The 25,170-nt window shown below is 30.4% G+C and overlaps 3 protein-coding genes across 3 annotated transcripts in view; 1 reads left to right on the plus strand and 2 right to left on the minus strand.

The window, feature by feature from the left end:
• The window catches only part of LOC107442882 (uncharacterized), a gene marked incomplete in the record, with an annotated part of 28,677 nt that extends 18,505 nt beyond the window's left edge, over positions 1-10,172 (minus strand). Inside the window, 2 exon segments of the mRNA XM_043042781.2 lie at positions 4,243-6,682; positions 9,665-10,172. Of these exon segments, the coding sequence (XP_042898715.1) occupies positions 4,243-6,456 (2,214 nt within the window).
• Positions 10,173-10,333: 161 nt separating this feature from the next.
• Positions 10,334-17,686, plus strand: LOC110282097 (LSMD1 domain-containing protein Sbat). Its single transcript, XM_071181284.1, has 4 exons — positions 10,334-10,590; positions 12,197-12,359; positions 17,372-17,437; positions 17,557-17,686. Exons 1-4 carry the CDS (start codon positions 10,528-10,530, stop codon positions 17,610-17,612), a joined length of 348 nt encoding a protein of 115 aa, XP_071037385.1. The 5' UTR covers positions 10,334-10,527; the 3' UTR covers positions 17,613-17,686.
• Positions 17,686-25,170, minus strand: part of LOC107442864 (short-chain specific acyl-CoA dehydrogenase, mitochondrial) — a gene marked incomplete at its 5' end in the record, with an annotated part of 26,659 nt that continues 19,174 nt past the window's right edge. Inside the window, 3 exon segments of the mRNA XM_071181283.1 lie at positions 17,686-18,029; positions 18,895-18,951; positions 20,912-21,007. Coding sequence (XP_071037384.1) covers positions 17,874-18,029; positions 18,895-18,951; positions 20,912-21,007 — 309 coding nt within the window.

Here is a 25,170-nt window from a genome sequence, read left to right on the forward strand (position 1 = left end):
TTACGAAAGATGAACTCCAAACACTCGTTCACTCGATGAAAAGACGCTGTGAAGCTGTCTTAAAAAATAAGGGTTATCCTACTAAGTATTGATTGTGTAAGTATCACTTTAAAAAATGCAAATCTAAGATAGATCTTACTTTTAATTGCATAACTTTTTTTGTAATACAGATATTGTAATACTGTATTTATTATTAAATTCTACATTAAATTACCTTCAATTTGACTTATAAACGTTTATATTTAAGTGAAAAGTAATATATTCTACAAGCACACGAAGTTGAAAAACATGAAACCTTCAAAAAGTGTCCACACTTTTGGCCACCACTGTATATTACTGAAAGCCTCCATGTCATTACTGTATAACATAGCAGCTTTGAAGAGAACTGTTACAGACTTTTAGTCTGTACAGGGTGCGTAGTCAAATTATTAAAAAAAAGCACCTTTCAAGCACTCAAAAAACATTTTTAAGCACTTTAAAAAAATATATCATAATTTGGCAGGGTTGAAAAGTTTTTGACAATTGACGGTTTTATCTTCTTTAACAGTCATGTCAAAAAAAAAAAATCATTTGGCATGCTTTGCCNAAAAAAAAAAAAAAAAAAACATTTTGGCATTGTTTTTGACAATTGTCAAAAACATGAAATTATGACTCATGCAAAACGAATGGCATTTTCATATGCTACAGACTGACAATACGCCGAAATAGATAGGGATTTAGTGAATTGTGAAAACGTTGAATAGAACAATGTGAACTGTGTCTTTTTGTATAATTTGAAGTGAAAATCAACATGATAAAGAAAAAATCTCATTTTGAAAGAGGGAATATCAAGCACATTTTGAAAACATCCAATGAAAAGCACCCTTAAGGGCTTTTAAAAAACGAAAATCAAAAATAAGCACCTTTAAGCACTTTTTAACCCTTTACCTGCCGAGTAAAATTTACGTGATTCACTTCCCAGTGCCACCGTTTTTCGTTCAAGTGCGCTTTGTTATGCGGTGTTTTGGTGGGGGGAAAAGATGCATGCTTTGCAATTTAAAAACAGTTTACTTTCACAAGAGAAGAAAAAGGAAAAAAAGAAAATACAAAACTTAAGTTAAAGAATAAAAATACTATCTAAAAGGTGTTGAAACTTAGCTGTTGTATGATAAATCGTGAAACATGGTTGGACACATAAACCAGCATCGCATTCATTGTACTGATAGAGGGATTCTTGACGAATATACACGGGAAACGAAAGTTAAAGAAGAATAAACCCGACCTTACTCAAATAGAAACACACAAGCAATAAATATTATGATATAACTTTTCCAGCACATCCCTTCATCATTCCCCCTTCCCCTCCTCTGAAATTGGTAATACATACATTCATTGCAAACACTTCCATTGGCGAACACTTTCAAGGTCATTTTACTGCATGCTCAAGTCGGGGGTGTAGCTCTATTTATTAATTAAAAACAGTTGCAATTAAAAAACAGTTTACTTTCACAAGAGAGGAAGGAAAAAAAGAAAATACAAAACTTAAGTTAAAGAATAAAAATACTATCTAAAAGGTGTTGAAACTTAGCTGTTGTATGATAAATCCTGAAACATGGTTGGACACATAAACCAACATCGTATTTATTGTACTGATAGCGGGATTCTTGACGAATATATACGGGAAACGAAAGCGAAAGAAGAATAAACCCGACCTTACTAAAAAAGAAACACACAAGCAATAAATATTATGATATAACTTTTCCAGCACATCCTTTTATCATTCCCCCTTCCAATCCTCTGAAATTGGTAATATAGTGGAGCTTTGTTTATACGACGCCGAAGGGACCACCGAAAAACGTCGTATAATCGATTTTTACTTCTAAAACTTAAACCAACTCTGTTTTCAGTTAATTTTAATGTTTAATGTGTTGATTTACATAAATTTCTAAATAAGACAAAGCAAAACAAATAACCGAAGAAGAAAAATTGCAGTGAGCAATTTGAATGTATGTTACCTTTAATTATATTCTCTTGCTATTAGTCTCTACAATGCTTTGAATAGCGAGGTGAACTTACTGCTTTCTATGATGCAATTTTAGATTTCTAATGACGGCCAAATCTAATGGCTGAAGCTCAATTGTGCAATTTGCAGGAAGAAAGAGAGCTTTTTCATTTTCCAAAATAATTAGTATATATGGGTGCGCTGGACATTGGTCGATGAATAGCAAAATTTTTCGTTATTGCCTCTTCATAACATTGTCTAGTTTTTGCAGTCATCTAGTAAAAATTACGGTCGTCATCCAAGCATTCATGTTGGCAAATTCCGCCCTTTTTTAAAATACACAAGAAAAAATAAAAAATTAAATAAACGTGAACAAAATCTAAAAACCGACGTATAACCGATTCTGTGCATCGTAAAAACAATATATTTTTACATTAAAATGAATAGGAATGATTTGGGACCACACTAAAACACTTCATTGCAAACACTTCCATTGGCGAACACTTTCAGAGTCATTTTACTGCATGCTCAAGTCGGGGGTATAGCTCTATTTATAGCAGCGTAATGCAAAGCATCGTACTTCGGGAAAGTGTATATATACGCCTGCGGCAGTTAACGCATCGTATGGCCGAGACGTATATATACGCCAGCGGCAGTTAAGGGGTTAAAAACGTTACGCACCCTGTCTGTAGCTGTCTATTGCTATGGCAACAACTGCAATCACTTTTATGATGCGGGTGCAATGGAGGAATGAAGGCATCATACCAACCTATGCCAAGATCAAAACAAAACTATTCATCCCTTGCCCTTATTAAAAGTAACATTTATTATATTATTTGAACTAAAATTAAGAATTAACCATTAAATATTATTTGAACTAAAATTAACCATTAAATATTATTTGAACTAAAATTAAAAATTAACCATTAAATATTATTTGAACTAAAATTAAGAATTATCATTTAAATATTACTTGAACTAAAATTCAGAATTATCCATTAAATATTATTTGAACTAAAATTAAGAATTTACCGTTAAATATTATTTGAACTAAAATTAAGAATTTACTATTAAATATTATTTGAACTAAAATGAAGAATTATGGAACGAAAACTTAAATTACTTTTCCATCAACAACCAAGTAAATTTTGAANTGAAGCTCACTTGTGCAATTTGCAGGAAGAAAGAGAGCTTTTACATTTTCCAAAATAATTAGTATCTATGGGTGCGGCGGACATTGGTCGATGAATAGCAAAATTTTTCGTTATTGCCTCTTCATAACATTGTCTAGTTTTTTCAGTCATCTTGTAAAAATTACGGTCGTCATCCAAGCATTCATGTTGGCAAATTCCGCCCTTTTTTAAAATACACAAGAAAAAATAAAAAATTAAATAAACGTGAACAAAATCTAAAAACCGACGTATAACCGATTATGTGCTTCGTAAAAACAATATATTTTTACATTAAAATGAATAGGAATGATTTGGGACCACACTAAAACGTCGTATAAATGTAAGCGGCGTATAAACGATGCTCCACTGTACATACATTCATTGCAAACACTTCCATTGGCGAACACTTTCAATGTCATTTTACTGCATGCTCAAGTCGGGGGTATAGCTCTATTTATAGCAGCGCAATGCAAAGCATCGTACTTCGGGAAAGCGGCAGTTAACGCATCGTCTGGCCGAGACGTATATATACGCCAGCGGCAGTTAAGGGGTTAAAAACGCTACGCACCCTGTCTGTAGCTGTCTACTGCTATGGCAACAACTGCAATCACTTTTATAATGCGGGTGCAATGGAGGAATGAAGGCGTCATACCAACCTATGCCAAGATCAAAACAAAACTATTCATCCCTTGCCATTATTAAAAGTAACATGTATTATATTATTTGAACTAAAATTAAGAATTAACCATTAAATATTATTTGAACTAAAATTCAGAATTATCCATTAAATATTTGAACTAAAATTAAGAATTTACCGTTAAATATTATTTGAACTAAAATGAAGAATTATGGAACGAAAACTTAAATTACTTTTCCATCAACAACCAAGTCAATTTTGAAGTTAAATCACCTAATGAGTTTTAGCATCAGGGAAAAAAAATTACAAATGCTCCAATTCTCATGCTCTTTATAAAAATACAAAAACTATTTATAATCTCTTGAATTTTATATATGTTGCTATTTCTATGAAACTTTTGTGATAAAAGTGTTAAAACACTCCATAATAATTTTTAAACCTTTCATACTTACATCCTTGACTCTTTCAATGCTTGCAGCATAATCCATTTTTCTTCTAAAAAAGTCGTCGGGCGATTCTCTATCATAAATAGATTGTGATTCATTTAATGTCCACTGGCCATCTTCATCAGAACCATCCCACATTGGCATTCTGACAGGCAGTGGAGGTAGGGCACGGTTAGTAAAAGGGCTAGTATTAGGACTAGATTTTTTATTGCTTGTGCAATTTGAAGCGGCAGGTAATTCCTCATCAGATTTGGAAATAGGTACAGGACTCTTTTTCAGTCCAAAAAAGTTGTTAAATGCACTTTTAATGAAAACTGGAAAACTTTTTCTTTGGTATTTATGGTCACTACCCACTTTGGTTTGAGACTCCTTTTTGCCTTTTTTCTGCCGAAGATAAGAGGAGAAAAATCCTGATGACTTACTGCTCTCACTGGACTGAACACTCTTAGAAGAACGAGCGTAGATAGCTCGTTTCTCGTGAGGATTTAAAGTCTGCAAAGATGTATGCACTTCTTCCAAAGTCATGTGAATAGGCTCACTGTTAGGATCGTAATGACTACAACGAGATGCCTCACTTTTGCTGAATATCTCCCAAGGCATACTAAAGCGTTTAGCTATAGTCTTTGGGCTTTCTGTTTCAGGGGTAGAGCTAGTCTGATGAGAAGATTTGCTTTCAGAAGACTTACAGCGTACCTGTATATCTTCCGATTCAGCACCACGCTTTTTGAGACTCCTATCCCTGCGCGTTAAAGTATTTACATCTGACAAACTTGATCTATGGCCAGATCTCTCACTAAAAAGACAAGAATTTGAAGTAGGAAAATTAGATGCTGTTACAACAGATAATTGAGAAGTTGCATGCCTAGATAATGGTTCAGATGGCGGCATATCTAGAGATCTGCTAAAAAAATAATGCATTCCCTCATTTTGAGAAAGACTACTAGACGGACGTTCGTGAAAAGCAGATAATCTGTCATGATGTTGTCCAATTACTGCAACAACATGCTGACTATGCAAAGATTCAATACTACTATGGTAATCTCGAACAGGATTAATAGGTGGTCTTACAGCTTTTGGTTTTAATACTGTAGTGTATTTAGATCTCTCACTATGACATCGTTCAGATTTGCACATACCAATATGACACAAACAAGGACTGTCTCTTTGATCTTCGGAGGAAGATTCTTCATCCTCACAAATTGGCGATTTTTTCTCATCTGGTAACCTCACAGAAAGATGATATTCCTCGGCTGCCACCGAAACATTTGAAGGAACATAATATGCACTTAGTGTTTCGTCACTGTAAGTACCATCAAATATTTTTTCATCAGATGTATCCGTTTCTGTATCTGGTTTACAATGAATATCATAATCATCTTCACTATTAACCTCTCCTTCAGCATAAATAACATGATCTTTGCATTCACGAATAGATGACAATGTTCCATTCCATTTGATATCCTGAGTACAATGTGCACAGTCCACACAATCTCTACAACGGATATAATGCATTTTATGACAAGTCAAACATTCACCAAATTCAACGTGACTTCGACTATTTTTATCACTGCATTCTTCATCAAGGCTGTTACTGTTTCTGGACAAACAAATACTAAAGGCAGAGATTTGACCTTTGAAACTGTCTAATTTCTTATCGTCACGAGGTTTTTTGCTTTCTTTTACCCATGAAGAATCAGTAGAGAAAAAAGTACAAGCATGCTCAGGTCCAGACTCAGTTTCACTCTCCGAATGAACATCTCCCACACTTGGGACTGACTTTTTGTCAAACGGAGACTCATTGAAATCTGAATCATCAGTAGACTTTTTGGGAGATTTAGGGCTCGTAGATTCAGATCCATCAAAGTTCAGAGTTGTGGTCCCATCAGTATACATTTTACTTCTCCAAGAATTTAAAATTAGTTCTTTATTTGGTGAGGGTAACGAGGTTTGAAGAAGTGAAGGTCTATTATTTTCTCCTTCAAAGCCACTGTCTGTGCTCATATTCGGTGATTTGACAGAGGAATCTGTGGAGTCGGATGGGGTGTTTATTGAAACAGGTGGAGCTTGAGAAGGGCATAGTGATTGGTTATGTGGTTTTAGAGATAAAGAGGCCGGCTTTACAGTTTCTTCCATGTTATTATTCTCCCTTCCAGATATGTAAGATAAAGTTAAAAAGTAAGGCCATGAACATGGGCAACAGCTAACAGTACTAACTTTCATTTTGGTGAAGTCTGAAAGTTATACTTTCGCTATGAGGGAAAAGGTGCTCAGAAGAAGTAATAAAGTATAAAAGCAGCATGTTAGTCCTTTTCGTGAGATGAATTGTAGTTTCAGCATGAATATCTATTTTTTTCCTAACCTTGAAAAACAATAAGCCGCTGGACATTTTATCAACTTGTTCATTGCCCTGTCAAAAAAACCTCTTCATAATGAAACTGCGGAAGACCTGAAAGAAAAATCAGTTCTCAGTACATAAATTTTCAAAATGGTTTTCGTAATAAATTTAATCATCAGTATAAAATGCATCAAAATATATAATTAAGCTGCTAATTTTAAGAGCAAAAATTTAAAACAGCAATATAATTGGTGTAATATGTTCTGCTAATTCCAGATAGGCAATTTTCATTGGTTTTTTTGAAGTTAGAAGTAACAATATGAGCTTTTTTCAGGTAATTTAATTTAAAACTCAAAAAACTTTATTCTACCTGAAAATGTAATTATCAGTTAATTCACATAATTAGAACTAAAATAATTTATTGATTGATATACAATCTTACTAAATATAAAACTATCTCTTTTGCAATAAAAATTCTTTTATACAGTTATGTATACTTTTTTTAATGTACCTATTCAAGCAGGTTAGAACATACTGTACATTTTTGTTTTGGAAAAAATGTTTATTTTGAAGCAAGCTTCTATGAACAGGAGTCAAATTAAAACTTAATAGAATATATTTGTGCCATGATCCTTTTGAACAAATAGAACTTAGAGGCTGAGTTAAGCAATTTAAAGCAGAAAAAGCATAATTGCAGGAATTGCATTCATGGATGGCAAGTTTCTTCCATAACAGAAAAAAAGTGTGAAACAAGACACAGAAAAATCGGTCTAAAAAGAAACTGGTTTCTTCCTACCCCAGTGGAAGAAATGGAAAACTCTATCAAAAAGTAGTGTAAATATTTAAACAAATTATAACAAATAACATATTAATACAAAATATTAAAACAATTTTTAGAAAAATTTATAATTACAATCAAAATAAAATAGTACAAAATTAAAATACTACTTAATATATCACTAGTAATTAAATAATTAAAAACTAAATGAATTTCTGAAGAAATTAAAATAAATAAAGTCCTCTTATATTTTACGTAAATGAATATTAAAACTCTATTTCATATAGAATTATTAAAAATTTGTAGACTGATACAATTAAATTTAGAAATCATATAAGAAATGTATAGATACTACTACAAATCACATAGTTAATTTAATCTATCATCATTTATATCTCATTCCCTATTATATTATTTGTAAATAATATATTTAATTTGCAATTACATCATATATTATTATTTTTTATTTGTAACATTAATTTTCTTAATTTGTAAAAAAAAAAAAGGCACTTGGGATAATTTAACTTCTTTCTGATTCTTTTCAAAAAATGTTAAAATCTAATTCCTTTGCCTTATAATAACATTGTCCATTTCTTCGACGACCACCTTTTTTTTTTAACTTTGAAATTAATAAGAAACAAATGGCAGATAAGTAAATTATTCTCCCAGTTAAACTGTAAAAAGAAATTTGTTTCAATGACAAGGATATATGAATAAATAAGAGTTCTTGGTTATTTGAAAACTCCTTCAAAATTTCAACAAAACAAAATATTTATGGTTTGGCCAAAAAATATTCTTTTAAGGCAATTTGGAATACATAGTATAAAATGTAAAACTTAAAATTATAGTACTTGCTAGTAGATTATAGTACTTGCTAGTAGCTATTATTATTTGCCATATATTATTACATATTATAATATCTAAAGCTATTATTATATCATCATAAAGATTTTTTTTTTGCTACCAGACGTAATTAAGAAGCAAAATAAATTCAAGGATCACAGTTTAAGGAGGAACTGTTCAATCTTGAAATACAAGCAATAATTCAAGATAAAATAAATAAAATTACTACTTATGAACATTGATTATATTATACTAAAATCATTGACATTAATAATCTATTTTTACTTTGAAATTCATAAGGAATAAATGGCGGAAAAGTTAATTTTTTTCCCTGTTAACCTGCAAAAAGAAATTTGTTTTCTATGTTTCAATAGAGTTCATGGTTATTTGGAAACTCCTTTGAAATTTCAATAAATCAAAAAAGGTTTTGTTTTTGCCAAAAAATGTTCTTTTAAGACATTTTGGAGCACACAGTATAGAATGTAAAACTTGCATCGAGTGGAAACTTGCATCGAATGGAAACTTGCTAGCAAATTAAACTGTTACTATTATTTGCTATAATTTACTCAGAAGTATCATTATCAAAATTACTTTTTTTTTGTTATCAGATACAATAAAGAAGTAAAATAACTTAAGGATCACAGTTTAAGGAGAATATGTTCAATTTTTCAAAACCAGATTAAAAGCAATAATTCAAGACATTAAAACCACTACCTATAACCATTAATTATATACTAAAATCATTGACATTAATCTAATATTAAACAAATAAAATGAACTAAAAGAAGCTCCAAGACGTATGACATTTTTCAGGAATTTTTTACAGTTGATATGTTTGCACATTCAAATAAAATTAGAGCTTTATTAAAAATTCTTTACAACTAGAAGTTTAAGTGTAGTTGGGCACATAATTATTCGGTAAATACGTATAACATTTCACTTTCAGATGTTATGAACACGGGTAGAAGTTAATTTGAATAAGTTTATAAATATTTTTAAGATAAATAATCAAAAAGAAGTCTTTATTATTGATTGGGAAATGTAAGTATCGGATATCGGTTCAATAGTGATGAAACTAATTATTACAAAATTTCATTATTTTAAATTAGAAAATGTAGACAAAATAATTTTTTTCTTCATAATAATGAAGTCAAATTAACGGGGATAAATATTTTCAAACATAACATGACATAATCTAAAAGGGGCAAAACTGTAAGTTAAAATAAATCGGAAACAATTAATTTCCGCAATATCAATTCTTTTGATATCTATTCGAAACTGCTGTTTAAAATTTATAAAGAAATATATCCAAAAGATTTTAATTAGGTTTTGCCTTTAAAAATCAATAACTTAGAAAATTGGGACAATTCATTGTATGTTTTCATCTAATTTTCCATATTCACGTACATTAGATAGCTTAGACTGAAAGCTTTGGGGAGTTTAAGGTAATTAATGACAACAAAAAATGATACCTGATTAGAAGAAATTCTGATAAAAATCAATGAAGCTGTAAATTGTTGTCATTTTCAGAGTTTCTTATTTACAAATCAAGTCAACTAACGCTCGGATCAGTACATCAATATCCGCCATTAATAAGCACGAAAAAGCTCGGACTGGTCCACTTTTGGTTTCGTAGTATCGTAGGATTTGTAGAGTAGTATCAATGACAACTACTCATAAAACGTTACCAAAATGTTGATGTATGACGCTAAAGAACAATTTTTTAAAGAATTAAATGAAAACTACAAATTATGATAAATATATTATCTATTCTTAGATTTCCTCAAGATTCTTTCTGTATTGAAGGATTTAAGAAAACTGTAATAAAGTGTCATTCATTTGAGAAAATAATTAAAAATATTATTATTGCTCACTCTAAAAAAATTATTATGAAATGAAAATTCACTTTTTAAGTTATTAACACATGAAATTTTATTTCATTATGAAATCTGATGTGAAAAAATGAAGAAAGACATAACGCAGGTGCATCCACCAATTCTCAAAAAAAACAAAAAAAAAAGACGATAAAAATTTTATGTCGATAGTTAAACGAAATTTCATAATAAAGTAAAAGCGTGACAAATTTTTCGTTTTCTGAATTAAAATTTTTAATAAGATGGAGCACTTATGCACTATCCTTCAACTATTTAATTAAGCAATCTTTAAACGAAGCAGAAAAAATTTACTGAAAACGTTCAATTTACGATATTTTTCTTTCGACAAAATATAAACAAATCATAATGATTGAGTTCAATAATTAATCATTTTCCCCTATTTATTCAATTTAGAAAGAAAAATTCCTATTTTAAATAAGAGTTAATTTGAATAATTGCATATGGCTGTTCGAATTGAAAATGCAAATGATGAGAAAAAAGATGCAAGTGATACTTCATGCAAGGTAAAAGTTAAGATTGAAGTGGAAATATCTTATTTAGTTAAATTTCTCATTCTTCTAAATTTTTCTTATTTCATGTGCATATGAAATTTTATTTTTCTGTCACGAGTTTCACTGTGATTGTTTAGGATCGTGTTTTCATAGTAACCATAAATATACTTTGCCATGATCTTTCTATAGGTTTAGAATTTAACTTTTGATAATTTTTTATTATATGTAATGTATTAACTTATATATCTATTGAATTAAACTTCAATAAATAAAGCAAAATTAAATAAATCAGATAATAATGAGAAATCTATCAAAGTTTTTGTCTTTCTTGCGTTCAGAGATGATTATGCTCCAGAAAAATCCGAATTTTTCTCTATCTATGATCCGGAAATCCAAAGGTGCAGAAGTTTCAAGAAATCATCGATCACATTTATGTATAAAAATTCTTGTTTATTTTATTTAAAAACATTAAAACTGGAATATATACTTGGCATCTCTTTCATTTGTAAATCTTTTTTTCTGGTAGAATAATAAATGTGATTAGAGATAAAAGTGAACTTAAACATACCGTATATTCCGGCGTATAACGAGCACTTTTAATACAAAAAATAACATTGGAATGTACGGGTGCGCGGTATACGCCGAATATAAAAAATTATGAATTAAAAAAATTTAAATATAGAAAAATACTTTTATTTTAAAGAAATAACATACCTTAAGCTATATAATTTATTGATTTTCGTTATTACATAAATAGTTCATTAAATTCGTCTTCTGTTATTTCTTCAGGCACGTCATCACAATCTGTTTCGTCTTCATCATCTGTGTTACCCTCATCCATAAATAAACAGTCATCTTCTGATCCGTCCAGATTATTTGAAATGCTACATTTTTTGAATGATTTTCTAACCATCTCAGGCTTAATTTCATCCCATGCTTTTAATATCCATTCGCACACTGTTTCCAAACTTGCATGGCGCATATTCTCCTTTCATCCTTTCGTAAAGATTTTCTCGTCCTCCAACATCCAAGTGTTCCACTGTTTTTTTAAATTGGCTTCAAATGGTTTGTTTAAGCAGACGTCTAATGGCTGAAAAAATGGTGTCAATCCGCCTGGAATAACTGCCATATCGGTGTTACATTCTTTCAACAGTTATCTCTAAGGTGGGACCAAAACATGTCCCACACTAAAAGGCTTTCTAGTTTTCTATAGATAGAACCGAATATAGAATATAGATTTCTGAGATATTGCACATGTACAATCCAAATTTTCGTGCACGTTATACGAAGAGTATATCTTAAAATTTAAAAAAAGTTATTAGAAATTACGGGTGCTCATTATACGCCGAGGCACATTTTGTGCCGGAATATACGGTAATTATTCATTTAATTTATGCTACATATAATTTATTTAAAATTTCATGTTGTGAAAATATCAATGATATTAAATTCATAAGGACATTAATTTTTTGAAATGCGTCATTAATGATTTTACTCAAGAAATTTTCAGGATTTTTTTAGTTGGGCTCACAATCACCCATGCTGTGTTAAACATGTGTTTTATTTTATTAAAATATTTCATTAAAACTCAATAACTGCAAAATGTCTTTTCTCACAGCTAAAGGATATTTCGCCACTACGACAGCGTTTAAGAAGTTGGTTGAATAAAAATATGCGGATTGAAATGACAGATGGAAGAATTCTTTATGGAATATTCTTGTGCACTGACAGAGATCGCAATGTGATTCTTGGTTCTTGTGCTGAATGCTTACCTGCAGAAAGTAAGCAATATTTTAGATAGAGTTGCAGGGATTCTTAAAATTAAACATGGTGCAAGTACCCTGTATCTTTTACCTGGCCGGTTTCATATACTTCATCAATTCGAATGTTTACCATCAGAAAGTAAGCAATCTTTTAGATAGAGTTGCAGGGATTCTTAAAATTAAGCATGGTGCAAGTACCCTGCATCTTTTACCTGGCCGGTTTCATATACTTCATCAATTCGAATGTTTACCATCAGAAAGTAAGCAATCTTTTAGATAGAGTTGCAGGGATTCTTAAACTTATGCATGATGCAAGCACCCTGTATCATCTTTTACCTGGCCGGTTTCATATACTTCATCAATTCGAATGTTTACCATCAGAAAGTAAGCAATATTTTAGATAGAGTTGCAGGGGTTCTTAACCCCTTAACTGCCGCGGGCGTATATACACGTCTCGGCCAGACGATGTGTTAACTGCCGCAGGGGTATATATACGCTTTCCCGAAGTACGATGCTTTGCATTGCGCTGCTATAAAATAGAACTACACCCCCTACTTCAGACTGCAGTAAAATGGCCTTGAAAGTGTTTGATTTGTGAATGTATTACTAATTTCGGAGGAGGGGGTATGGGAAAAGGATGTTATGGAAAAGTGATATCGTATTAATCGCTTGTGTGTATTTATTTGAGTAAGGTCAGGATTATTCTTTTTTCGCTTTTGTTTCCTGTATGTATTTGTTGCTTTTTATTCTTTCCATCAACATTTTCAAAGAAAAATGCATCGCGAAAATGTGCTGTTTGTTCAAGAAAAAAAATTCTTCGTGAATCCCGCTATCAGTGCGATGAAAGTGATGTTGGTTTATGTGACCAACCATGTTTCAGGATTTATCATACAACAGCTAAGTTTTAACATCTTTTATATTGTAATTTTATTATTTAATTTAAATTTTTTATTTTCTTTCTTTCCTTTTTCTCTTAAAATTAAACTGTTTTTAAATTGCAAAGCGTGCATCATTTTTCCCACTCAAAACACCGTGTAACAAAGTGCACTTGAGCGAAAAACAGTGGCACTGGAGAGTGAATCACATTAATTTTACTCGGCAGTTAAGGCGTTAAATTATGCATGGTGCAAGTACCCTGTATATTTTACCTGGCCGGTTCCATATACTTCATAAATTTGAATGTTTACCAGCAGAAAGTAAGCAATATTTTAGATAGAGTTGCAGGGGTTCTTAAAATTATACATGGTGCAAGTACCCTGTATCTTTTACCTGGCCGGTTCCATATACTTCATAAATTTCGAATTTATTACTCATCCGGTTCTTCAGTGCATCAATAGAGATTGCAATAAGATTTTTGTGTGTTAAATATTTACCAATATAATTTGTGTAATGAAAATACAATGATAGTGTAATCTATAATTTTAAATTCATATCAATGATTTATATTTTAAAAAAAAATGTTTTATTTTAAATTTTTTTCTCTCNTCAAAGAAAAATGCATCGCTAAAAATGTGCTGTTTGTTCAAGAAAAAAAACCTGCATATGAAAACTATCAGTGCGATGAATGTGATGTTGGTTTATGTGTCCAACCATGTTTCAGGATTTATCATACAACAGCTAAGTTTTAACATCTTTTATATTGTATTTTTATTATTTAATTTAAATTTTGTATTTTCTTTCTTTCCTTTTTCTTGTAAAATTAAACTGTTTTTAAATTGCAAAGCGTGCATCATTTTCCCCACTCAAAATACCGTGTAAGAAAGTGAACTTGAGCGAAAAACGGTGGCACTGGGGAGTGAATCACATTAATTTTACTCGGCAGTTAAGGGGTTAAATTATGCATGGTGCAAGTACCCTGTATATTTTACCTGACCAGTTCCATATACTTCATAAATTTGACTGTTTACCAGCAGAAAGTAAGCATTATTTTAGATAGAGTTGCAGGGATTCTTAAAATTAAGCATAGTGCAAGTACCCTGTATCTTTTACCTGGCCGGTTCCATATACTTCATAAATTTGAATGTTTACCAGCAGAAAGTAAGCATTATTTTAGATAGAGTTGCAGGGGTTCTTAAAATTATACATGGTGCAAGTACCTTGTATCTTTTACCTGACCGGTTCCATATACTTCATAAATTTCGAATTTATTACTCATCCGGTTCTTAAGTGCATCAACAGATATTGCAATAAGATTTTTGTGTGTTAAATATTTACCAATATAATTTGTGTAATGAAAATACAATGATAGTGTAATCTATAATTTTAAATTCATATCAATGATTTATACTTTAAAATTTTTTATTTTATTTTATTTAATTTTTTTCTCTCATTGTTTATTGGTTTGATACATTTAGTTTAGTCGTCATATTCTAACTCATATTTTGGAAATTTATAGTAGCATTTTATTTTCCATATTAATTCAGTATTGTTAAAAATTAGTTTTGGAATATGTGTATTATCTTTTAAGGTATGAGACCCATACAATAACGCATACTTTGTAGTAATTTTTGTGCAGTAACTTTGAGGGATAAAAGGCTGAACTTAGCTTTCTTTGAAATTTCTGTCAGGTGTTTCCTGAACTTTGTTTTTGGTATAAACCTTTTCCCCTAATCATGATTTAGGGTTTGAGTACAATAGACAGTGCCGTTCCTGGCGGATATGCAGCGAATGCCCCGCACGCAGGCGCCCAATTTAAGGGGCGCCAAATTCAACTATTCGAAGTAAAGCATAGTATATAGGGACGCACGAAATTATTCTTGCACGCAGGCGTTCGCCACCCCAGGAACGGCACTGACAATAGACATCTTGTTGATGTGCCCTGCTCTTCGGAGCTGCCCAACCTAAGTCTAATGTTTCTTTGTTAGTTGTTTAAAAATTTCATTGCTTATTAAAATTTTTTATTTAATATTCTAAGAACCAAACTAAAAATTTAATATTTTTGTAAAAAAATTGAAATTTATGTTTTTTTTAATGAAAATTGTGATCAGGATTTCAGTTCACAATTTTAAAAAGAATTTTAAATAAATTTTACAATTATTTTTAGTTTCTAATTTCTATTCATTCTCTTAAAATTTCATAATAGGAATTTATTATTATTTTTTTTTTTAACTTATTCAAGAGTCCTAAAATTATTGAAATAGCAAAACATTTAGAATAGATATCTTAAATGCTTTGANCTGCTGATTACCTATAGTATAATTAAATTTCAATATAATGCATGGCAACTGTTGGTAGTTTTGAAGTTTATATATTTTCTTGGCAAACTTCAGTTTTTGACATTTTTGACGGGTTTTTGACGGTTTAAACCAGTATTATACCCTTGTCATGTCAAAAACCACTTTTTGACGTCAAAAACCCAACCCTGCTTTTAAGGTATGAGACCCATACAATAACACATACTTTGTAGTAATTTTTGTGCAGTAACTTTGTGGGGTAAAAGGCTGAACTTAGCTTTCTTTGAAATTTCTGTCAGGCGTTTCCTGAACTTTGTTTTTGGTATAAACCTTTTCCCCTAATCATGATTTAGGGTTTGAGTACAATAGACATCTTGTTGATGTGCCCTGCTCTTCGGAGCAGCCCAACCTAAGTCTAATGTTTCTTTGTTAGTTGTTTAAAAATTTAATTGCTTATTAAAATTTTTTATTTAATATTCTAAGAACCAAACTAAAAATTTAATATTTTTGTAAAAAAATTGAAATTTATGTTTTTTTTAATGAAAATTGTGAACAGGATTTCAGTTCACAATTTTAAGAAAAATTTCAAATAAATTTGACAATTTTTTCAAGCTGCTAATTTCTATTCATTCTTTTAAAATTTCATAATAGGATTTTTTTTTTTTAACTTATTCAAGAGTCCTAAAATTATTGAAATAACAAAACATTTAGAATAGATATCTTAAATGCTTTGAACAATTTGAGTTTGATTCCTTAGTCCAACGTATCAAATTTTTAAAATTCTGGAATTGCCACTAATTTTAAATCAAATAAGACAAATGATAGACAAATGATCAATTGTGATATAGCACTATTGCCTTTGCATAAGAGAATTAAAACTTTTAAATGAATTTGCTATATTCTAACAACTGAGCAAAATTAAATTCATTGCATAGTGTAAATAAAATTTTGCATTGAAAACTGTGAAAATCAAATGCAAAATAAAAATTAAAAAAACAGCATTTTTCTAAACAATAACACGTGCGACATTAGCTAAACAGAAATTATTTTTTTTCCGAATGCATTTCATTTATGAAATAAACATCTGCATTATCAGAGTCTTTAGTAATTGAACATGACCCCAATTAGCTGGGATCATCAAAATTCAATAATAATTGATAATTCGCTTTTTTAAAATCATTAATTGGTAATGGCAGTGCTTTCTTGTCAAGGTTTATCTTGTTATAGATATATATAAAAAAACAATTTTTACTCAAATATTATCAATTTTTTGGACTAAGGTGTTTCTGAGGCACTTTCTAGGGAGTTTAAAAACATTTTCACGATTTATTACCTTATAAATAAGGATTGTTGAAACCTGTCTATCCATAGTTCAATATATCTTCAAACCCTAACATTATTGCTTTTAAATTATCTTTAAAACAGTTTTAACAATTTTAGAAATCTATCTGAACCCTGTCTGTGGTGTCTTCCCATAAAACATAATCAAATTATTTTATCATTTTTTTAAATACTACTTCTGTTTTAAACTATCAACTGGTGGGATTCCTTGCAACAAGTGGCTTCCATGTTATTCAACGCTGCAAGTTCTATGTTGCAAGATTTTTTTTTATACATATATTTGTCCATGGGCTTAACATTTGGAGAGTTTAAAAAAAATCATACATGTTGTCATGTAAAATCTGTATTATCTTATCTCATTACTGAACTTAAATCAGATCCTTTGATTGGGCAAAGCTGATGTTCTTATAATGAATTACATTTAACCAACTGCCAATAAGATTGACTTGAAATAATCAATTTGTCTTAATCTAATTTTATTTATTAAGAACTTATATTCATATAATTTTATATTAGGTGATGATAGTACAGTTGAAGAACCTCGTGTGCTTGGTTTGGCCATGGTTCCTGGACATCATATAGTCTCCATAGAAGTAGAAGTTGACAATGATGCAACTACAAATTCTGAAGTGTTATGATTATAAATATTTTAAAATGTATTGTAAATATTTTGTTTATCCTAATAAATATAAAATAGAAANTCTCCATAGAAGTGGAAGTTGACAGTGATGCAACTACAAATTCTGAAGTGTTATGATTATAAATATTTTATTAATATATTATAATTTGTAAATATTTTGTTTATCCTAATAAATATAAAATAGAAACTATTGTGCAAAAAACATATTTTATTGTTATAAAAATAGTGTATAAATTGATCAGAGCTTTAGTCAAATCTATAAAGGCAAAGTATATTTAAGACATTTGGGTATATCAGTTTCATTTAAAACAATAAAAATTTAGGCACATCTAGAACAATATTAATTTCAATTAATACATTTCTATGATTTGGAAAGTATTAGTTGAGCCCATATTCTTTAGTAAGATTCCCTGCAATAACAATCCTTTGAATTTCACTTGTACCTTCATAAATTTCTGTTAGTCTTGCATCTCTGTAATGCCTTTCAGCAGGCATGTCAGTTACACAGCCCATACCACCTAATATTTGAATAGCCTAAAATAAACAAATGCTCTTAAAACAACTGCAATTAATTTGTTTGGAATTTTTTTTTTATGAGTAATTGTATTATTTGGCTGATTATCAAGAACAAATTGATAAAAGTATTTGCATCTGTGCGACAAAGGTGCTATGTTGCAATATAACAGAACTGTATATACTCTTACATAAACTAAATAACTTAATGCATTGAAATGAGATATGCTAAAAATCTGATAACACTACTGAACTGCACAAGTTTCATTTTTGTTTAAATTAACTAAGTTTGTTTAATTATAAGAGTAATTCTTATTCCTCTGCTTTAGAATACAATAGGACTGAGGAAAGTGAGCAATATATTTTGATGAAATTCTTTAAAAGTTTGGAATAATACTTTCTACTTTTAATAAGAAAGGGATAAATTACATTGTACTAAATTTACTCCATTAAAGTTCAATTTGCAAATTATGAATACTGTATTTTTCGTTTAGGTCAACTGCATTAATATAGTCTATAAAACCAAGCTGTATTAAGGGCCAAAAAATAAATAAATAAACAAAACATTTTTCATAAGAAAAAAAAATAACATTTTGGTATTTTGATCGTTATTAGTATTTTTATTGCATGCATTGCAAAAAAAACCTCTTAGAATAAGGTCATTTTTAAAAAACAGGAATTTAACTTTAGAGCAACTCTTCACAGCTATTCAACAGCTTAAAAAAAAGTGAATTAGCACATTTGTATTTTGTACAAAATACAGCATTATTCCGAAATAAATTTACTCCAACTCTTTTGCATAAAACTAGGTACTTGAAAATATCAATATGTAATTATGCAATTTTTTTATAAATTTATATATATATATATGTCTTGAACATATTACCTGATGTGACACAAATGTTGCAGTCTCAGAAGCTGCAAGTTTAGCCATTGCAGCTTCCTGAAAAATAATATTTCTTTAACAATTGAAATAAATAAATTAACACTACTGTATCATAAGAAAGTAGTAAATGCTGCTGTTTCAAAGGTAGTATGACAGATAGACAGCTTTTTATGAATGTTACATTTAGTACTGGTAAATACGATACAAATACTGAACACTACTGAATCAAAATCAGTATTTAGGAAAGTTACGAAAGTGCCAAAAGCAGAAAGTTTTCTGTGGAAGTTTCCTGTAATATAATATTTCACTTATAAATGTTTCTATTGATAAAACAAAATAAATGCTGAACATTATTGAGTCAAAAGAATATACTCAATAAGTAAATTTTCCGGAGATTCAAACCGAGTCATCAATATTCTGCATTTAATGTAACAAATAGTAAAAAAGTATAACATAATATTGAATCAAGTGAAGTATGTTCAATGAAAATCATCGAAAATTGTATGATGAACATAATTTTTGGGCATGAAATCTCATACAAAATAAATTATTTCTATAAAAAAATAGGAAAAACAGCTATGATATTTCTAACAGCAAAAACTTTCATCCCTTTCCTAAATTAACACAGTTTTTCTAACATATATTTTGACTTCAATGAATTAACTAGTCATTTCATTATGTAAAATATATATATATAAAAGGCTTTGAAAAAGTTGATTAAATTAGTCACTTTAATTTCTATCTCATTAATTCTTTTACAATTTTTTATTTCACATTTCTTTAAGGAAGCATATTATACTTTGTATTAAATTTTACACAACTTACGAATTTCGAAATCTATTATGATGTTAATGATTAAATATTTAAAAGTTTAAGTTAACAAGCTTTTGAAACAAAATTCGTTAAATTTGAACAGAACTTCGAGTATAAATCTATTTTAAAAGATGAATTTAACAAACATGTGGTAAAATATTTTCTTGTTTCACACGGGATTTCAATAAGTTAAGATTTCCATTAACCAAATTTGAATGTATATTTAAATTTTGTTCTCATATTTTTTAAATTAACATTTTTACACCTTTATTGAATAAATACCATAAAAAAAGAGCCCAAACAGAAAGATCCTAAAAGAAAAATGAATTAAAAAAATTATCAATTATCAATATGAATTCCAGAATATATATTTGGTTGCTAATAAAGTTTCTACCAGATTGACAACTTTTACAAAACTTATCCTTACACTAAATTACAGAATTGCGATGTTTATATGTAGTGATTCGTTATACGCTGTTGATATTTTTCGATAGAAGTTTATGCACCTATAGCAGTATATGACTAAACCAATTGCTATCGAGATTTAAAATTGTGTAGTCTCAGTTGGAAGCAAACCTTTATGGCATTCTCCTTTACTTTGAACATTAAATTAAGAATTATTTTTTAATACATTCTGTTTTAAGTAGTTGTAGTTAATTTACGTCGCACCAGAACTGTACAATAGGCTATTGGCGACTGTCTGGGAAACATCCCTGAGGATGATCCGAAGACATGCCATCACAATTTTGATCCTCTGCAGAGGGGATGGCACTCCCGCTTCGGTAGCCCGACGACCTGCACGTGAAGTCGAGCACTTTACGGTAGAACAGTTTAACGAGGACCAATACCGCACACCCTCGGTCCCTACGCAGACTAATCCAAGTGGTCACCCGCCCGCACACTGACCGCAGCCAGTGAGGCTTGACTTCTTGTGATCTGCTGGGAACCGTGTCTTAACGATCAGTCCACTGCGGGACACATTCTGTTTTAAATTAAATTTGATTCTTAAATTTTAAAACCAAAAAAAAATCCTTACTCCCATTAAATCTGTATCTGTATTTTAAATTAAACTTTTACTTTAAAACAGTACATATTTGGTTGAAAATTATATGTTTCACATCGATTTAGAATTCAATTTCCGCATCGTAGGTTTTGGTGTATAAGTAATACGGGATAATTCAATAAAAATTATTTAATTTCATGCCTTTGTGAATTTTTGTCCAGCATCTTTCAACATGGCAGCTTTCCATGTTAGCAAACGAGCAGCTTCTAATCTTGTTTCCATATCAGCTAATTTCATCTTAAAATAGAGAACAGCAAATATTCAAATGATATTAAAAATATTTGAACAGTGCGCACAAAAAAGAACCAACCTGAATAATTTTATTTTTGATCTAATGATCAGATCTTTACATGCGACTCATTTTTAATGGTTCGAGGGAATTATCTCAAATATGCTACTTAATCAGTGCAGGCAATATTTTAAGTTATGAAATCAGACACAAAAACGTATTTTCTCTGAATTAGCATACCTTTTTTTCAACGGATTCGGATTTCTAATCCTCAAAATATAAAGGGGTAGCCGCAATCAAAGGGAAATACAGTCCCTATCGTTTGGTCAGGAAAGTAATGTGAAGTTTGAACCCTATAAATGTAAATTTTACTTTTTGTGTATTTTGCCCTACCTCGAGCAATTTTTAAGGAAATCGAAAAAAAAATTTGCACACAATTATAAAATTTGTTTTTACAAAGATAATTTCATGCAAAAAAATTTTTTTTTTTAAATATTCATAATTTTTTAAATAATTAATCATCAAAAAAAATTTGAATTATAAAGGATACATTTTTTTACATCATTTTAAAATGCGTAATTTTGTATGGCAAAATATGAAATTTGAGCGAAATCTGTTGAATAGTTTCTGAAAAATCGAATTTTAAATATTAGACTTTTTCAAAATTTGATTTCTCAAGTATTATTCGAGTACAAGTAATTATGTATCTTGCCATGTAAAATTACATACTTATGCGATATAAAAAGTGGTTTTTCTTTACAATTCAACTTTTTTTTCGACCATTATTTAATAAAAGAATTAAAAATAATAAATGCTTACTAAAATTTATTTTTTTCTTAAAATTATCTTTGGATAAACAAATTTAATAATTGTGTGCAAAAATGTTTAAATTCGCTTAAAAATTTCTCCAGATATGACAAAATACGCAAAAAGTAAAATTAACATTAAAGTGTTCAAACCATAGGGACTGTATTTCTCAGATTGCGGCTTCTATTCTGAATCCATTGAAAAAAAAAACATGTTTATTTAGAAAAAGTACATTTTTGTGCCTAATTTTGTAACTTAAAGTATCATCTGTACTCAGGATCTCCCGAAGATTTTCGCTTTCTGGAGAAATTTGCTTGACTGTTCGGCATAATCTGGCTACAGCTCGATATGCGTGCTTATGATATTGGACAAGTCTGAACCTGCATATTCATGAAAATGCTCGTTTAAAATGTGTGTTTACGAAAATCTTTAAACTTAGTTTTTCAATGAGTTTTGTTCTTTTTTAAAGATAATGCAAATCAGTAATGTGACATCGTTCGTCTATTTGCGTAATTCACTTTTTATTATATGAGTTTTTTTTTTAAAAAACAAGACTTTAAAAATAAAAAGTTTTTACAAGATAGACATGGCTGTTCTAAGTTTATAGTGGTATAATAATATTGCAGAATTATGAATTTTAAAACTCGCTTTTAAAACTCGTTAGAGTTCTAAATCCAAAGATATCGCCTGAAAAATTACATCTGTAAGATACCTAGCCACAGGGCCGTCTTAACAGCATGCAGAGCCCCAGGGCAAGAAATGTTTTGGGCCCTTATAACANAACGCTCCGTTCTTGAAGTAAAAGTGCGAGCTTTGCGCCAAAGTGACGTCACTAGAGAAAATCGGAGGATTGGCACGGCGAGAGCTACTTCAAAGGAATGAACCAGCCCTTCTATTCTCTTTAGCCCTGCCTAGCCACAGGGCCGTCTTAACAGCATGCAGAGCCCCCGGGCAAAGAAATGTTTTGAGCCCTTATAACACATAAAAAACTTCACATATAAAATAAACCATTTTTAACATATGCAATAATTTGAACAAATTTAAATACATCTTGATTTAAATGTATTTAAATTTGCTTTTAGTAGTCCCAAAAAAACTGAATTAACATAAAAATTTCATTGGAACGTAGAAAAATAGATTTCGGTTGCCTTTTTAAGTTTCCCTGGTGATAAACTATTCAAATTATTGTTGTTTGCAAGGTAATCAATCACTACTCGTAGAAAGAAAAACAAAATACACACTTTATACAATATAATATATTTATTTCAAAAAATATATAAGGTAATTTTGTTTAGTCTTAATTCATTTTAATACAATTTATAAAAAGTAAGATTCTCAAGGGTCCCCTGAGTGCCTGGGGCCCGCCCGGGTGTGTCCCTGCGTAAAGACGGTACTACTTAGCCACCTCGAATCCGAAGTCATTACTTAGCACCTTAAATGATAATGCTTAGTGTATAAATAAATAAGGAAAAATAGGCATATAATTCCTCCTTTAGCCATTTAAAGTTTGGTTGAAAAACTGAAAAAGCGCATTTAGAAGTATCCGTNAAGAATATATTTTTTATTTTCTTAATAATTTTGTTGATTGACTAATTGAAAAAATGTATATTTATTTCAAAAAATATATAAGGTAATTTTGTTTAGTCTTAGTTCTTTTTAATACAATTTATAAAAAGTAAGATTCTCAAGGGCCCCCTGAGTGCCTGCCCCCCCCCGGGTGTGTCCATGCGTAAAGACGGTACTACCCAGCCACCTCGAATCCGAAGTCATTACTTAGCCCCCTAAATGATAATGCTTAGTGTATAAATAAATAAGGAAAAATAGGCATATAATTCCTCCTTTAGCCATTTAAAGTTTGGTTGAAAAACTGAAAAAGCGCATTTAGAAGTATCCATTTTTGTCAACACCCATATTGAGCTGTGCCAGATTTAAAATCTCACCGACAATTAGCAGGGTAATTCGGATTTTTTTTTTTTTTGCAGCCACGTACTTTTATGTTTGTAACTGAGTAATAAGTCCCTGACATTTTATATGTGCCTGATTATTTTTTGTATAATCCACAAGTTTAATAAAAAAATCAGTATTTTTTTCAGCCTCTCATACAGAACAATTTTAAGGAAAAAATAATTGGGAATGTTTTAATATATGCAGACTCGATGTTAATATTTTTATAAACCAATATCGAGAGTTTTTTAATTCCTTGTTTGCCTTCAACTCTGGTGCTCATGTGACGTGTGTGACAACAGGCTATCATTTGATTCAGTATTCGAAAAGGTTGGCAGATTACCAAATTCTTTGTCGTTCGATTTGTTGGACAATGAAAAATCTTCCTCTTGATAGAATTAATTTATTTGTCTTTTTTTATATTTCTGTATTAAATTATTCTTTACTTATTGACTAAAACTAAAAGGAAATCAATAGCTTATTTTTGTCAAGGAGTTCATGGAGGTTAAGGCTCCTTAATTTCGTCCCCAACAGTCTGATTGAGGCAATGAAGTCAACATTGTGCGCAAACCGCCTTTACTTCTTAGACAAGCTGGTATCTATCAATCTGAAGAGCTTCAAGCCGCCACTGGATATCGAATCCCAGTTCTTCACAACAGTTTAGTGGTTTACTCACTGACTAAATGCGGATCATTTACTAGAAAAAAAATATATAAAACCTTTAAATATGTGGTGGAACATAGCATATACTGAAAATATTAGCAACAAAATTATTTTTCATTGAAACAAATGAATAAAATGCCTATTTATGACACTGCCAAATCAGGAATTTCATTCGGCAAAATGCTGATTTCTCCCCTAAAAATATAAGTTTGATGTGCCTGACAAATTCATTAGCATATGTTTGATGTTAGGTCACCATCTTGAATCATTAAGTTTAAGTCCTAGAACGTGAAGATCTAATCATTAGATTAAAAAGTATTTAGAGTGATTCGTTTTATTTCGGCGCACTCGTATAATAATATTTTTTTTTGCATTAAATAATAATTCTCATGTAAATCGCAACATCTTTAAAAATATAATTTAATTCAAACAGTAGAAACTATTACCTGTATTGCTTGTTTATTAAGTAAAAAAAACTAAACTAAACTCAGCGGCACGACAGCCCATAGTGGGCCAAGGCCTACTGTGACCATCTCAATTTGCTTGACCTTGGCCTCTGGGGTGCAGGAGCAGATGTTCCGGTCAGGTGGTCAACCGAACGCGGAACCCCCAGTGTTTAGTTCCCAAGCATGCTTGGTACTCATTTATCGACCCACTGAAGGGATGAAAGGCTGAGTCAACCTTGCCCGGCCCGAGGATCGAACCAGGGACCTGTGGCACGACAGCGCGAAGCGCTACCGCTCAGCCACCGGGCGTC

The sequence above is a fragment of the Parasteatoda tepidariorum genome, chromosome 5 (genome assembly GCF_043381705.1).
Source record: "Parasteatoda tepidariorum isolate YZ-2023 chromosome 5, CAS_Ptep_4.0, whole genome shotgun sequence".
Classification (NCBI taxonomy): Eukaryota; Metazoa; Arthropoda; class Arachnida; order Araneae; family Theridiidae; genus Parasteatoda; species Parasteatoda tepidariorum.